Source organism: Poecilia reticulata, linkage group LG17 (assembly GCF_000633615.1).
Source record: "Poecilia reticulata strain Guanapo linkage group LG17, Guppy_female_1.0+MT, whole genome shotgun sequence".
NCBI lineage: Eukaryota > Metazoa > Chordata > Actinopteri > Cyprinodontiformes > Poeciliidae > Poecilia > Poecilia reticulata.
Window position 1 is genome coordinate 3,290,768 of NC_024347.1, and position 15,397 is coordinate 3,306,164.

The following is a 15,397-nucleotide window of genomic DNA, read 5'->3' on the forward strand; positions in this document are numbered from 1 at the left end:
ATTCTTTCTTCAGATAATCATTTGTATTTCATCAAGTTTCCTTTGAGCAAAGCTCACTGCAAGCTTGTTCACTGCAAAACAGAAGATTTACCAAATATATTTAGTCTAGTTTCTGGTTCAAATCTCTCAGTCCACAGAGATAAGGCAAAACTAACTTACAAGAAACTTTGCAACAAAGTTACTTGGCTTAAAACAAGTACGAGCTACTACGTTTTAGGCCAATTACTTAACATTGATGAAAAAGTTCAAGTTTCATTGACTGCTTTTTTAAGTTATAAGATGGGGGAACGTTTTCTTAGTGAAATAATCTGTCAAAAGAACAAGAATTTTTTTCAAGTGTCTTTAGAACGATGAGATGTTAAATTTCTTCTCTATGAAGATGACAACGCAGATCAGTGTCTATGCTGTGATTGGTGGCTTCCTGTCTAGCATGAAGTTGTGAACAGAGTTTAAAAGTTGCTGCAGGACTGCAGACATTCACAGGAAGCTGGACCAGCAATGGCTCTGCTGAAGGTTCATCTGCTGCTGCTGCTGGGTGAGTCGGACACACTGGAGACACTTCCACTGGTTCCACGGAGGCTGCTGCTCTGTGCGTCTCAAACTTCCCTCTGATTATATTTCAGACTGAAACTTTCTTTGCATATAAATTGTGATGCTTTTTCATTTTTAACTGTTTATCCTTTTTCTGTTCCAGCAGCCATGTTTGCACCTGACTTCTGAATAAAGTCCTCCTTTTTCTTCTTCAGGTGTTTCAGTGAACTCAGTTGTTTCTCTGCAGAAGAGAATCATTGGAGGTCATGACTGTGATGACAAGGAGCGTCTTTATCATGTTCGACTGGAGAACAACGATGGACAGAGAAGGTTCCACTGTGGAGCATCTCTGATCCACCCTGAGTGGATCTTGACTGCAGCTCACTGCTGGAAGTCAGAGACAGGATGGTAGGAAAGAGACATTAACACAGTTTTACCTGCAGATGATCAGGTTTTCTGTGTGTTCATTATAATTTAATATTTTCTGCAGGTATAACATAGCAATATCAAAAGTTCATCCACGGACTGCTAAACAACAGAATCAGGTAATCCGACAACCTCCTGTGATCTATTCTTCTGGCCAGTTCCATGACATCATGTTGCTGAGGCTTCGGAGACCAGTAACAGACGTCCCACCTGTTCAGCTACCAAATTGCAACAATCGTCTCAAAGTGTAAGTCTTTCTCTGATCAGGTTTTCTGTCTCCTCCCGTCCAGTCTTGCTGCCTCTGCTTAAGCACACCTGAGTCAGGTAATCAGGCCACCAGCAGAACCAGAACCCATTTAGCTCAGGTGTGTTGAACCAGAGACGCATGTAAAGGACGCAGGACGTCATCACAGAGGACTGGAGGTGGACACTTCTGTGTCTGTGGATGAAGTGCTTCATGGATTTATCTTCTGTTCTTTTCTACATTTTTATCTTGTATTTTTACATTTTATTCTGATTGTGTTTCAGAGGCGATACAGTTCAGCTGGCAGGAGAGGGAGGAATGACAACCGGCCCCAATAATCTGCGAAGTGAGAGAAATCTTGAAGTTATGAGAATAAAATGTTTCTGTAAGAGAAGGTCGAGTGAATAACACGTTTATGATTCTCATGTTTCTCTACAGTACCCTTGGCTCCCGTTTCATCCCGTCTTCAGTGTGTCGACATGAAAGTGTTTGCCGTTTCGTGCATCAAACCGACAAGAGGGCATGTATTTTATGCTGAAGCACCGAACAGGGATATAAGTTTTGTAAGTTTGTGTCTTCAATGTCTCTCTAAGGTGTCTCTTTTCGGTGTTATAACACTAATTTATTGATATATATTTTTCTTCAGGGTGACTCTGGTTCAGGAGTGATCTTCAACAACATGATTTATGGTGTGATTGTTACTTCTGGACTAAATGCATGTCAGACTCCATCTGGTGTCATGGATTTGTGTGAATACATGGATTGGATAAAACAACAAACTGGGCTTAAATAAAACAAACTATCATAAAATCAAATGATCAAATTCCCTGTCAGAAGTAATGTCATAGTTGTATCTACATTAGTTTATCTTAATGTAGACAACAGGTTTGTATAATTAGGGTAAATTAATAGTTATTTTTTCTCACCTGACCTTGACCGCCTAATAGAGCTTTCTATGCCTCAGAAATGAAAAATAAATCAATAAATGAATGCAAAAGAATCGTTTCCTGGCTGATCATTTTTACATTCATGCTTCAATTTTTTCAGTTGATATTTTCTCTGAACTGGGTCTAAAAACGTGACATGAGTTTTGAGTAGCATGAAGAGCAACACCAGAATTAATTTATTCAGTTTTTGTCTTTATTTTACAGCAGAAATGAACATGCAGCATCTAAACTCTGCAGCTCTGGGGATGCTATTCATGATTTAGTTCTAGAGAACTTTAGAGTCCAACAAGACCAAAGAGCTGTACACAAAAATAATGAAACAAAAGTCACATGATACAACAATTAACATATAATAAAATTAGAAGAATTTTAAAAGAATTCATTTTTAATGAAGATACAAATGAAATAAAAATTGCAACAATTTAAAAGTCAAAATCTGGAATGAAAGAGAAGTTTTAAGAAAATATAAAAAAAAAAAAAAACGGGTGAAACTAATTAAATCTCTAGAGACTCACATAGAGAAAAAGCAGCAGTTGGAAAGTTACTGGCCCAAAGGTTTTGGCGCTCAGACACCGGCAGAAGATGTGCATGCTGAGAATCGCTGCGAGCTTGGATGATCAGCTCTGGGCGAAGCTCCGGGTGGTTTTCCCCCCAAAAGAGGGCACAGTTGTTCTGACTATCAATGCTACCTCATCAGATTTTTCTAACTTAGCACGACTAGATAGCCAAGTCTGCCTAATGCAGAAGAAAAAGGTTTTATTGGTCTAAAACACATGAAGAATAACTGCAGCAAATATACAAAAGGAAGATTTAACATTCAAATCTGACTTGTTTAGAAAAATAGGAGCCAACAGAAGCAGAAAATATTCAGTGATTGAGAAAAACTGATCAACATTTCAATGAAACCTGACTGATGACTGAAAGGGGGGAAAAAAAGAGAAACAACATCTTGATATTCAATGTGAGGCTTTGACTGGAAACAAACAGAAAAACAAGTGGATCTTGGAATAATCCCAGCTTCCATCTTTAAAGGACTGGAAGAAGAAAAGGTTTACAAGGACTCAATCTGTATCTGAATTGTTTCACCAAGAAATAGATTGGAGAGACTGAACTATCTGCTCAACAGTGAGAGAGTTTCTCTGACAGGAGGAAACTCTTTACCCTTTAGACTCAACTCTTATTATAACTTCACTTTGCTTTATGTAACCAGGTGAAAAATGGGTACATGACTAATTTATTTTGTAAACCATGTTTTGCTTTTATTTCACCGACTGGTTGTAATTCTTGTTTTTGTCAGCATGTGGTGCTGTTACAGAGGTCTAAAATTAGAAAAAAAACCCTCTTGTTTATGTACTGTGGCATAAACGGAAGAGGAGGACATTTTTGATCCGAGACCTGGCGGAGAAGACGGAGATGGCCACATGAGAGAAGAATCCAAGTGTTTGGTAATTAATGTTTGAACTGAATTATCTTCCGTGGACAAAGCTACAGAGATGTTGCTAATGTCATGTTTTTCTGTTTGTCCTCTTCCAGAGGTGCCACTGCCATTTGTTATGCTGATAGATTTCAGCTTTTATGTGAAGCTGCGTTCTACTCTGTTGAATGCTAACCGCGTTGTTAGCCCGCCATTTCACTGAAGCCAAGGCTTTCTACCGTTCGAAAGATGGGCCATTTATTTCTCCATATATTGAATCTCATTCTTTTTATTTTTTTCAACTCAGAGAGAACAGTGTCTTTTTAAGAATAAAGAACCCCTTCTATTTGAAGCCCCATTTGCTGTATTAATCCCGGCTTTATATACATAAACCTTCATCAAAATCAAAACGAGAATCTTTCCTGTATATTTTTCTAAAACCTCTCCAAAAAAATCAGTTAAATTTGTAGACAAAATCATAATCAAACCTGATAATTTAATTCCCTCTGAGGAATTGCTCAGTTAGAGGGATTCCACATCTGAATCCCTCTAACTGAAATAGTTATTTTTAATATTCATCCTGATGTTTACATTTTAAAACACATTCCTTGCTCTTAATGCATAGTTTATGTAATTTTTAGAAAAAGGAGCATTTAACATTTTAATCTGACATGTTTAGAAAATATAAACATAAAATATCCAGCGATTGAGAAAAACTGTCCAACATTTCAATAAAATCTGACTGATGAATGAAAAAGGGGAAAAAGAAAGAAAAACATTCCAATATTCACTGTGAAGCTTTGACTTGAAACAAACTGAAAAACATGACTGTCATGAAGAGCAGTTATTTTGAAGTGAAGAAAAATGATGAATACAAAGTCCACAATTTCAGGCAGCACAGAGATGAGCAGAAGGATAAAGCGCTCTTCTGGTAGCACCTGAAAGACTAAACAAGACCACCAGACTTGACCCGACAAAGACACAGAAACACAGGTGACATTAAATACACAGACGGTAATCAGGGAACGAGAGACACCTGGGAACAATCAAGGGGTAGACAGGACAACATGGAGACTCAAAAGACACAAAACCCTAAAATAAACAAACGGGAAAACTCAAATCACGACAATGACGTGGATCTTGGAATAATCCTAGAATAATCCAAGCTTCAATCTTTGAAAGATTTGAGGGGGGAAAAGTTTCCAAGGAATTATTTTAGAAGAGTTTCACAAAGGAACAGATTTAATCCATGAATCTGAAAATGTGTTTTTGAGTGAAAGAGAGACATGAAGAGACTGACATATCTGTTCAATAGTGAGAGTTTCTCTAACAGGAGAATCATTAGAATCAACTCAGCACAGTAACATTGAAGAACCAGAACTGGTCCACCAGAACCCAAAACCAGGAAGCAGAGGTTCAGTGAATGTGGTGTTGAAGGTGTGGAGGTGGATCAGTGAGTCAGAGGAGACTGTGTAGAAGGACAGAATGCCAGCAGGAACGTCAACATACACTGCTACTCTGTTAGAAACAGAGGAGGAGAGACGAGTTTCTATGTTGCAGTGCCTGACAAAGAAACCAAACTCATCAGAGCAGATGAAACTCCAGGAATGATCATTCAATCCAAACAAACAGTCTTCACTGTTTTCTTTCCTCCTGATTCTTCTGTAACTCACTGATAGCTCAACTCTTCCTCTCCACTCGACCTCCCAGTAACAGCGACCAGTCAGACCAGTTCTACACAGCAGCTGAGGATGATAATCAAATCTGTCTGGATGATCAGGATATGACTGAAGCTCCTTCACATGTGCCACCTTCCTGTTGTCTTCARACAGTTGGAGCTCTTTGCTCACTGTGTTTGTGTCGATGGCAAGTTGACAGGAATCTGATGGGGAGAACAAACACAATCCAGCTGCAATTATTGATCATTTATTGTAACTTTGATGATGACTCCTGAATGAGTGATGTGACAGTTTGAAGATGGTTGAATGTGAGCTGCTTTGTTGTCATAAATCAGATGAAAAACACACTTACACTTCCTCAGACCTGGTGTCAAGAATTGGCCTCCAGTAGGCTCCGCCCTGAAAGGAGGAGGGGAGTCAGACCATCAGTCTCTTTCAGCAGCAAACATGGACATTACATGTCTCTCAGACACACATTGTCCTCCACTGAGACAGGAACAGTCCAACATTTGGATTGCAAACTGCAGTGGACGTAGGAAGGACAGGAAGTGGATGTAGGTGCTGCTGCAGCACAACTCATTTGTCCAAACACAGGAAAAGCTCCAACAGAGAGGAGAAAGGAAATCCCTCAGTAACAACCTAAAGAAACTCACTGAAGCCTGAAAGGACATCAGGAAACTAAGGAAACATTTCTGGAAGCTCAACCTGATTTAATAATCACCATAAAAACACAATCTAAACTCTGATTAACAGCTGGATCCATCCACACTCCCACACACAGATGAAAAAATGAAACACTAAACAGCCCTGCTGCTGAAAACCTGCTGTGGCATCACTGTAATATCCAGAAATACAAACATTAAAAAGGAGAAGCTGCAGCACATTCAACAAAGAGTTAAAAAACGAATCAAACATTTGATCTCTGAGCTGACATTCACTGGAATTCTTACTTTCCTCTGGAAAACAAGGAATTTCTATTATCTCCTGATTCCTCTCATTCATTTGATAATTTTCCAGGAGTCGCCCCTGGTGGAGACCAGACTACTAAATAGATGAAATTGCTAAACTTCTCACTTTCTTCCTTTGCTTAATGAAGGGTTTTTTTCTTCACTTTTTGATGTATTTTTTATTTGAATAAATCCTGAAAGTTGTGAGTTTTGCTTAAAATCCAAAGTTCTTTATTTTTCTGTCAGAACTTTTAAACATCCATTTGACCAACATGGAGTTTCTTTTCTTCTCATCTTTGCTTCTTGGGGCTGATCGGTCTGGAGCTTCATCAAATATGGAGTCCTTTCTGTCATCTTGTAAATCTAATGGAACTTCTCTTATTAATTTAATCAGAATCCCTATTAAACCAATCCCACTCTTTAATTTTCCTTGTGAGCCGTTCATAGTCGGGAGAATATTCCAGAAAACTGGGTAATGATCTCTGCCTCCAGATGATTCGTCTAATAAATCTCATTTCACAATCAGCTGAAATCTTTCTGGCCACTAGTGTTAAATCAAGGCCTGATTCWTTTCCTGGATCAACATCAGTTCTTGTCTCTCAAACCATCCAACCATCATCATCTCTTACCCTCTAGATATTCTTCTGCTGTTTCTCCATTTACATCTGTTTTGTTTCCATCCCATAATATTCCCATTATAGTCACCACATATTACTTATTATCTAGACCTTTAATCTGGATTAACTGATTCTAATCTAACTTTCATAATTGTTATATTTAGTTAATTTCAGCTCATTTACTATTGTCTCTATTGATACATATTCTAGATCAGTTCCTCTACTTGTTTCTCTGGACATATTATCTTTTCTAGATGTTGCACATCCTCCTCCCTTTCCTTTCTTCCTGTCACTGAAACATTTTTACTTATTCTAAAATCTACATTTGCTCTCAGCCATGTCTCTTTAATACCAATAAAATCTGCTATATTATGTTATTTATCTGTATACGGGCTTCGTGTCCATCAGCCAATCAGCTCCTTGTATTTGCTCAGTATATACATCAGTGGAAGTCCTGCCCAGCCCATGATGCTCCTGGTTTGTGAAGACAGAGAGACAAACTGAACTCTGATGGGAAACAGTTTAAGACAGATTTTCTTTCTATTTGGGCCCATGCTGCTCTGACTACCATGTCATTATGGTACCAGTAAATGGGTTGGTTTCCCAGGTTCATTCAGCAACGTTTGAAAGATTCCTACAGTTTAAATGGGCTGCTGTTTGCAAAGTTACAAAGCAAAAATTGCCTGAAAAAATGTGTTATTTAGCTTGTCACAAGAGACTTAAGGGGGTTCAAATTTGTATCCATTCATTTATAAATGTCATGATTGCGAACTAAATATTTAATTATCAAACTAAATACTTAGCTTCAAAGTAAATGTTCTCCAGCAGACTAACTAAAGACATGTCTCCCTCTATCAGACCTTCTCTGCTCCTGCAGCAGGTTCTTCCATACCTGAGAGCTTCCAGTCTACAGTGTGGATCCCTCAGTCCAGCCGACAGCAGCTTCACTCCCGAGTCTCCTGGATGATTGTAGCTCAAGTCCAACTCTTTCAGATGAGAAGGGTTTGAGGTCAGAGCTGAGGCCAGAGAAGCACAGCCTTCCTCTGAGACCAAACAGCCTGATATGCTGCGGACACACAATTCATCACAAGATGAGAACGTTGAGGTAGAACCTCAGGTCTGAACTGGTCATTTTCACGAGAGGAAAACAGTCAATAAATTGTGCTTAACCTGTCAACAAGATAAAGTAGTAGTAACACCCTAATTTCTGTGGGTCATAAAAATCATCAGTTGTCACATGTAGAAAGGATCAGAATACAAACATATTTCATTGTTCCACAGAGTGAGTTCATGTTTACCAGTAGTACGTTTAAGGTAATTGAAGAATTGGATATTCAAGAAAAGATGAAAATAAAAAATAATAGGACACATTTATGACAGTGGAATAATAATGCTGTACATTTAATAAAAAACAGCATAATCAGTTTGAAAGAAATGTGCAACTGAGTAGGGCAATTTATAATGTTTAGGATGTGAATATTTGTATGTTGAAACAGCTCTAGACTATTTAAAAGACATTTTAAAAGACTGCATTTAACAGCCAAGATGTACATAATTGTTGAGTTTGTTGGGAGCAGTTCTGGTTAGAAAGTCTAACTACTGCTTGGAGATAGGATCTGCTATAATACTCATTTGTGCACCTAGGATGCAGTAATCTGTCAAGTATCCAGAGTAAGACTATCGATGGAAGTCTGACCGCTGCCTTTCTAAATACCTCTGTTTTTGGATCTCTAAACCTTTAATAAATGAAAACCAGCAACGTTTATGTGTAGAAACTTGTTAGCCACTTGTTAGTGATAGGATGCCACTTGTTGCACATCCCATCACAGTTCCACGCTGGAATTAATAGAGTTCTTGGGATCAACCCATTCTTTCACAAATGTTTGTAAAAACAGTCTGCATGGCTAGGTGCTTACTTTCATACACCTGTTACCATTGTAGTGATTGGAACACCTAATTCCTATCATTTGGATGAGGGGTCAAATACTGTTGCCGGAATATTGTATCTCTGTTAGCAACTAGTGAACAGAAAAATGGCTTCACCAGGATTGAGAACATTTTACCTGAGAGTTTCCAGGTGGCAGTTTGGACTCTTCAGTCCAGCAGATAGAAGCTTCACTCCTGAATCCTGCAGGTTGTTGTTACTCAGGTCYAGTTCTCTGAGACTGGARGACTGGGAGCTGAGAACTGAGGACAGAGCTTCACAGCTTCTCTCTGAGAGATTACAGCCACTCAGTCTGAGGAGACAGAGAGAAAAATCTGTTATTATAAAATTCTTCAGAATTTTCTTCTTTTTTTTCCAATCAACAATGTTTTTCTTGGACAGAGAGGGAACTATCTTTTTTTACACATATGTATGTTGCTTTTTGTTGAAAATTGTTTTTTTTCTTTAGTTAGTCATCCAGCCTTAAAGGACAGAACTACAGGCAACAAGGAGGTTGGAACAAGAATTATAAAATTCAACAGTAAACTAAATTAATCATAATTAAATTTTAACATGAAAATGAGGAGTTTTGCTGCTTGACTATTCAACATTATGTCCAGCTGCTGAAGGAAGTCTGTTTCACTTTAAAATGCAATAACTGTGTCCTTACATAGATATGTTGGAGGCTTTAACCACTGGAATCAGCCTCAGAAGAGCCTCCTCTGAAGCAGAGTATTTCTTCAGGTCAAACACATCCAGATCGTCTCCTGATGACACTAAGATGAAACCCAGAGCTGACCACTGAGCTGGAGACAGTTCATCTGTGGAGAGACTTCCGGACCTTAGAGACTGTTGGATCTCCTTCACTAGAGAACGATCATTCAGTTCATTCAGACAGTGGAACAGATTGATGCTTTTTTCTGCAGACACATTCTCATTGATTTTCTCCTTGATGTACTGAGCTGTTTCCTGAATGGTATGTGAACTACTTCCTGTATGTATCATCAGACCTTGCAGGAGTCTCTGATTGGTCTGGAGTGAAAGTCCCAGGAAGAAACGGAGGAACAAGTCCAGGTGTCCATTAGGACTCTGTAAGGCCTGGTCAACAGCTCTCTGATGGAGAGACTTTAGTTTGGCTTTATTAAATAATGCAGACTTCTTAGATGTTTGTGTTTCTTCTATCAGGTTGACCCCAGAGTTGATGAAGGTCAGATGAACATGAAGAGCAGCCAGAAACTCCTGAACACTCAGATGGACAAAGCAGAACACCTTGTCCTGGTACAGCCCTCTCTCCTCTCTAAAKATCTGTGTGAACACTCCTGAGTACACTGAGGCTGCTCTGATATCGATGCCACACTCTGTCARGTCTGATTCATAGAAGATCAGGTTTCCTTTCTGCAGCTGATCAAAAGCCAGTTTTCCCAGAGACTCGATCATCTCCCTGCTCTCTGGACTCCAGTGTGAATCTGTTTCAGATGCTCCATCATACTTGACCTTCTTCACTTTGGTCTGAACCACCAGGAAGTGGATGTACATGTCAGTCAGGGTTCTGGGCAGCTCTCCTCCCTCTCTGGTCTCCAACACATCCTCCAGAACTGTAGCAGTGATCCAACAGAAGACTGGGATGTGGCACATAATGTGAAGGCTTCGTGATTTCTTCATAGTGTAGATGATCCTGCTGGCCTGCTCCTCATCTCCGAATCTCTTCCTGAAGTACTCCTCTTTCTGTCGGTCAGTGAACCCTCTGACCTCTGTTACCATGCCAACACACTCAGGAGGGATCTGATTGGCTGCTGCAGGTCGTGTGGTTATCCAGAGGAGAGCAGAGGGAAGYAGTTTCCCCCTGATGAGGTTTGTCAGCAGAACATCCACTGAGSTGGACTCTGTAGCATCAGTCAGGATCAGATTATTATCAAAGTCCAGTGGAAGTCGACTCTCATCCAGGCCATCAAAGATGAACAGAACCTGAAAGGGTTCAAAGCTGCAGATTTCTTTGGTTTCAGTAAAGAAGTGATGAACAAGTTCCACCAAGCTGAACTTTTTCTCTTTCAGCACATTCAGCTCTCTGAARGTGAATGGAAATATGAAGTGGATGTTCTGGTGRGCTTTGTCTTCAGCCCAGTCCAGAGTGAACTTCTGTGTTAAGACTGTTTTCCCAATGCCAGCCACTCCCTTTGTCATCACTGTTCTGATTGGTTGATCWCKTCCAGGTGGGACKTTAAAGATGTCTTCTTGTCTGATTGTTGTTTCTGGTCTGTGTGGTTTCCTGGATGCTGTTTCAATCTGTCTGACCTCATGTTCATCATTGACCCCTCCAGTCTCTCCCTCTGTGATGTAGAGCTCTGTGTAGATCTGGTCCAGAAGGGTTGGACTTTCTGCTTTAGCAATCCCCTCAAACACAGACTGGAACTTCTTCTTCAGACCAGATTTAAGCTGACGTTGACAAACTCCAGTGAAAATTTCTAAAATAACACAAAAAGTAAAATAAAGAATTAAGCAAAATCATCTTCTGAAGATTGTTTTAATGAATGTGATACCATCTCTTCAGACATGAGTAAATGTGTGATATATCCATCAAGTTAAATCTTTGTAGAAATCCTCTTACTTTGCAGTTGGTCAGCCAGATCCTCCTGCTTCATCCACCTCAGGACGTTCAGTGTAATCTTCATCAGTGCCTCTCTGTTACTCCTCTTCTGCTCTTCATTCTCACCTTTCAACACCTCATCATCATCTTTCGGATTATTTGAACATTCTGGGTAATCTGGACTCAGAACCTTCTGGATCTTCTTCAGCTCGTTCTTCACAAAAGTGACAATGTTTTCCTCCAGCAGCTGGAACAGAATAATAGATGAAGGAAACATCAAACTGAAATCATGGAGCCAAACACCAGATGGATGTTGGACAGACTGACAGTCCTCTGGTCTACAAGTGCAGCCTGGAGATGATTGTGAACAGAACCCATGGAAAAGTAGTAGTTGTTCATGAACAGACCATAAATATGGAGTCAATCTCTGTTTGCAGGGCAGGCGGACCACTGGGAACCTCTGAGCTCTGCTGGTCCACTCTGTGGAGGAACGAGAAACAATTAGGAAGTCGGGAAATATTCACCCAGCAGTATTAAGAGTTGAAATCGCCAAGAGCATCACATTAAAAGTCCTCGAAGCAGAAAAACAGCATCATGTGAACACAATACAAAGAAACTACAAGGATGAAGACCAGTAACACCAAAATCACCCAGTAGACATTTTAAAGAGTTGGTGCTGAACTTGGACTTCAAACTATCCACACTGTCAGCAGATCTGATGCTGGTGGAGACATTGTCCCAGAAAAAAAAAAACCTCATTAAAAATTTTCTGTGGAGTTTTTTTAATGTGACTGATTGAAATTGTCACACTGATTGAATGTGTCTAAAGAACTTTTAGACACAACAGAACCAGACAGAGTGAAGTTTTATGGATGATGCTCTGATGTCCCATTCTCCTGAAGGCAGCACAGAGCTGCACCACCAGAAACTGACAAACACTGAAGAGAAGAAGAGCTATGATTAAAGTAGTTACAGTTCTATCCATGTTTTAATGTTGCAGAGCTCAGTCTTTTTGCAAATAATTCAAAGTTTAAACTGCCATGTTGTACATCTTTTATCTGCTCATTTTGTGCAAGATTTAACAACTAGAAAATGTCACAAAATAAGAATATTTTTTCCACTTTGATTGGCTGCTGTTAGGCCTACCAATTTTAACTTAACTTGCATTTTTTGTAGACGCCTGTGAAAATAATTTCTATTCCCATGACTTTTTTGTTCTCTGGGAAATTATTTTTGATGATAAATACAGAAACAAGCATAACAATCAAAACATCTACAATAGTGATAGTAATATTAATGATAAAATAATGGTCAGTGCAAAGTAGCCTGCAAATTCTTTGGTGGGGGGCGGTGAGGGACCTGGATTAAGGCTAGGGGGGCGCTGGCCCAAAAAAGGCTGAGAAACATTGTTCTAAATGATTCCCGTCAGAACCGGTCCAATGTCCACCCTTGTTTAAAGAGATCTGTTTCTGAGGCAAACATTTTGGGTTGAAATGACTGAGAGAGCAGTTTTGTTATATTAGTGTTGAGCTCTGACATGGAAAAGAACCATGAGTCCTTTCCACTCTGACCATCCAAGGACGATCTGATGGAGCTTCATTCAGAACCAGGTGGTCCATTTGAGATCATCTGGAGATATTGCATAATATGCAAAATAAGGTGAAAAAAATAAGTTAATGCAAAACAGAATAAAATGCAGTTAAATGTTTGTGGTCATGTCAACATAACAGTTTATGTGTCCTGATTAAAAAGTGAGTTTATTCTAGTGAGTGTCTTCTCTTTTTCATCAGCAGTAATTACTTATGTATGGTGTCAATAATTGCCTAGTAGGATGCAGTATCACTACACGAATGATGGTTAAATGGATCTCGGAGAAATAGATCAAATATTGAGACTATTGTAAACTATTGAGGTGTAGAAGCTCTGGGTTGAGACTGTGGACCTGAACAGACCTGATTAATACTCAGAAGTTCTTTCTAAAAAAACTTTTTCGGTACCATCAATCCATTTAGACATTACTGTCTCCATGGTATCATGTTACCATGGATACATCAATGTACGTATGGACACATATGAAGAAAAATAAAATGAAATTCTGTGTAATGTTTTCAGGACGATGTAACAGAACTTTGTAGCATCACATGGTCACAATGACAGATATAAACAGAAAAGTTACAGCAGTTAGAAACAGCTCACCTTTCTGATGGTGGAGATCCAGGAGATTTAAAGTCAATGAGCCCATTCTTTGACCAGTCACTCTTAAAGGACACACAGCTGGGTTCTGGTTCTGGTCCTAGTTCTGGTTTGAGTCTCTGATGGATCCTGACAGAAACATGATGATTAAAACTTCATCTGTTCAGACTGGATGAAGTAGGAAATAGGAGCAGCAGCAACTTCATCACCACGTCTGTTTGAAAAGGGCTGTGGACAGTTAGAGATGGTGACCTCACCTCTGACCTTTGCTCTGGCTCTCATCTTCCCCACACAGAGTGGTTTTAGAGGGAGGGACTCCCTCCTCTTTGTACTCACAATGATCCATGCTGCTGAATTCACATCGGCTCACACACACTTTCTASCTTCACCTGCAGAGGAAACACACATCATTCATCTGCACATCAACTCTCATCATCCTTTACATCATTAGTGCTGGAAAAAGATCAGCTGCTCCTCCTCTGATTGGCTATTCTTCTCTGCTTCATATCAGTGTGAGGTGAATGCAGTCAGACACCAGAAAGGCAGAGGAAGCTGCCATCAGCTGCTGCACTTCTATCAGTCCAGCATTTCCATTCTCTAGATAAAGCTCCCTTAACATCCGGAATTATTTTATTTCACAATTATTAATCTCTACAAGTGGATTATCTGCTCTAATAAAGATGAACACTTTAGTAATTTGACTGAATAGACATATTGTAACAATAATCAAATTTTATTTTGAAAAAAGAAGCAGACAACTGTTTTCTTTCATTTTAATGGTGGAGACCAGAGTTTGATACTAGGCAAAAAAGGAAGCAGTTTGTTCAGAGAAGAAAACAAAGACACATCAGCTGATTATCATGTTTGATTCCAGTATGTTTGATTCCAGTACATCTGTGTTCTAATAATCAGATTATCCTTCAAACAGCAGAGAGATTAAATTTTGAGCTGGAATCAGAAGTCAACCCCAAGTAGAAAGAAATAGGGAATTTCCTGAACACAAATTTTAAGTTGGAATAAAAGCAAACTTACAGGTTTTTCAAATGGTCCAAAGAAATAAAGAACATCTGAACAACGGACAGAGACGCAAAAGAACCACAGTAGAACCAGACTGCTGCCACACCTGAGCAGGTGAGTTTAAACTGAAAGTATTATGAAAAGAAAGAAGTCCAGAGCTGCTGGTTGCCTCGCACAACTGGTCAGACTGGTCTGACTGATCAAACAGGGAGAGTCAGAGGGAAGCTGACCTGCTGATGTTTGAAGATATGTGCCCTTATTATGACTCCCAGTGTGAACACAAACACTCTGCTGTTGTTATTCTGAGGATGCAGGTTCTGTTCAGCTTTACTGGAACCAGACTGACAGTCTGTTTTCACTTGGATCACTACTCTTTATTGGTGGGGATTTATCTCTTTCTGTTGGTGAATAAACAGACATTCACATTAGTGAGTTGCGATTTTTGGCGCTCGTTTTGAACGTGAAGGTACTCATTTGGGCTTGGAAATAAGCAGAGACTCTTAATAAATCCCAGAATTTGTCTGTCATCCAGGTCGTTTACGTTCAGGGGGGATCTACTGGGGTGGCATGGTTTACCACCCCAAATGAGAGCCTTCCCACCCCAGCTGGCGACTATGAATTCAATAAATAGTTATGGTAAATCGGACATTAAGCGTATGAATCTCTTTTTTCCGATAACATTGAATACAACACAATGTAACCTGTCACCCATGAAAGCCCATTTCCGCCAATCTATTAAACAATAGAATGGCGGAAATGGGCTTCCATAGTTTTGGATCCATCTTGGACATAACTTTTAAAAAGATCTCCCCCTGCTGGTCACAACACTTTACAGTGTCATAATACTCAAAACTGTAGCTTTCTATATACAGTG

General features: G+C 39.5%; 2 protein-coding genes across 3 annotated transcripts; one reads left to right on the forward strand and one right to left on the reverse strand.

Annotated features, from left to right (window-relative positions):
- Nucleotides 1–498: 498 nt before the first annotated feature.
- LOC103478945 (kallikrein 1-related peptidase b27-like) lies at nt 499–1,606 on the forward strand. Of its 2 annotated transcripts, XM_008433100.1 has the most exons (4): nt 499–535; nt 747–939; nt 1,022–1,076; nt 1,486–1,606. In XM_008433100.1, the coding sequence occupies exons 1-4, from the start codon at nt 499–501 to the stop codon at nt 1,537–1,539; spliced, it is 339 nt and encodes a 112-aa protein (XP_008431322.1). In that variant the 3' UTR covers nt 1,540–1,606. The 2 variants fall into 2 exon arrangements, with proteins under 2 accessions (XP_008431322.1, XP_008431321.1); XM_008433099.1 differs by having other exon boundaries at nt 1,022–1,541.
- A 2,578-nt stretch (nt 1,607–4,184) lies between these two features.
- LOC103478946 (protein NLRC3-like) lies at nt 4,185–14,628 on the reverse strand. Its single transcript, XM_008433101.2, has 10 exons — nt 14,539–14,628; nt 13,764–13,895; nt 13,510–13,635; nt 11,721–11,793; nt 11,335–11,560; nt 9,400–11,191; nt 8,869–9,042; nt 7,698–7,871; nt 5,594–5,640; nt 4,185–5,444 (listed from the first exon to the last, which is right to left on the reverse strand). The coding sequence occupies exons 2-10, from the start codon at nt 13,850–13,852 to the stop codon at nt 4,915–4,917; spliced, it is 3,231 nt and encodes a 1,076-aa protein (XP_008431323.1). The 5' UTR covers nt 13,853–13,895; nt 14,539–14,628; the 3' UTR covers nt 4,185–4,914.
- Nucleotides 14,629–15,397: the final 769 nt, after the last annotated feature.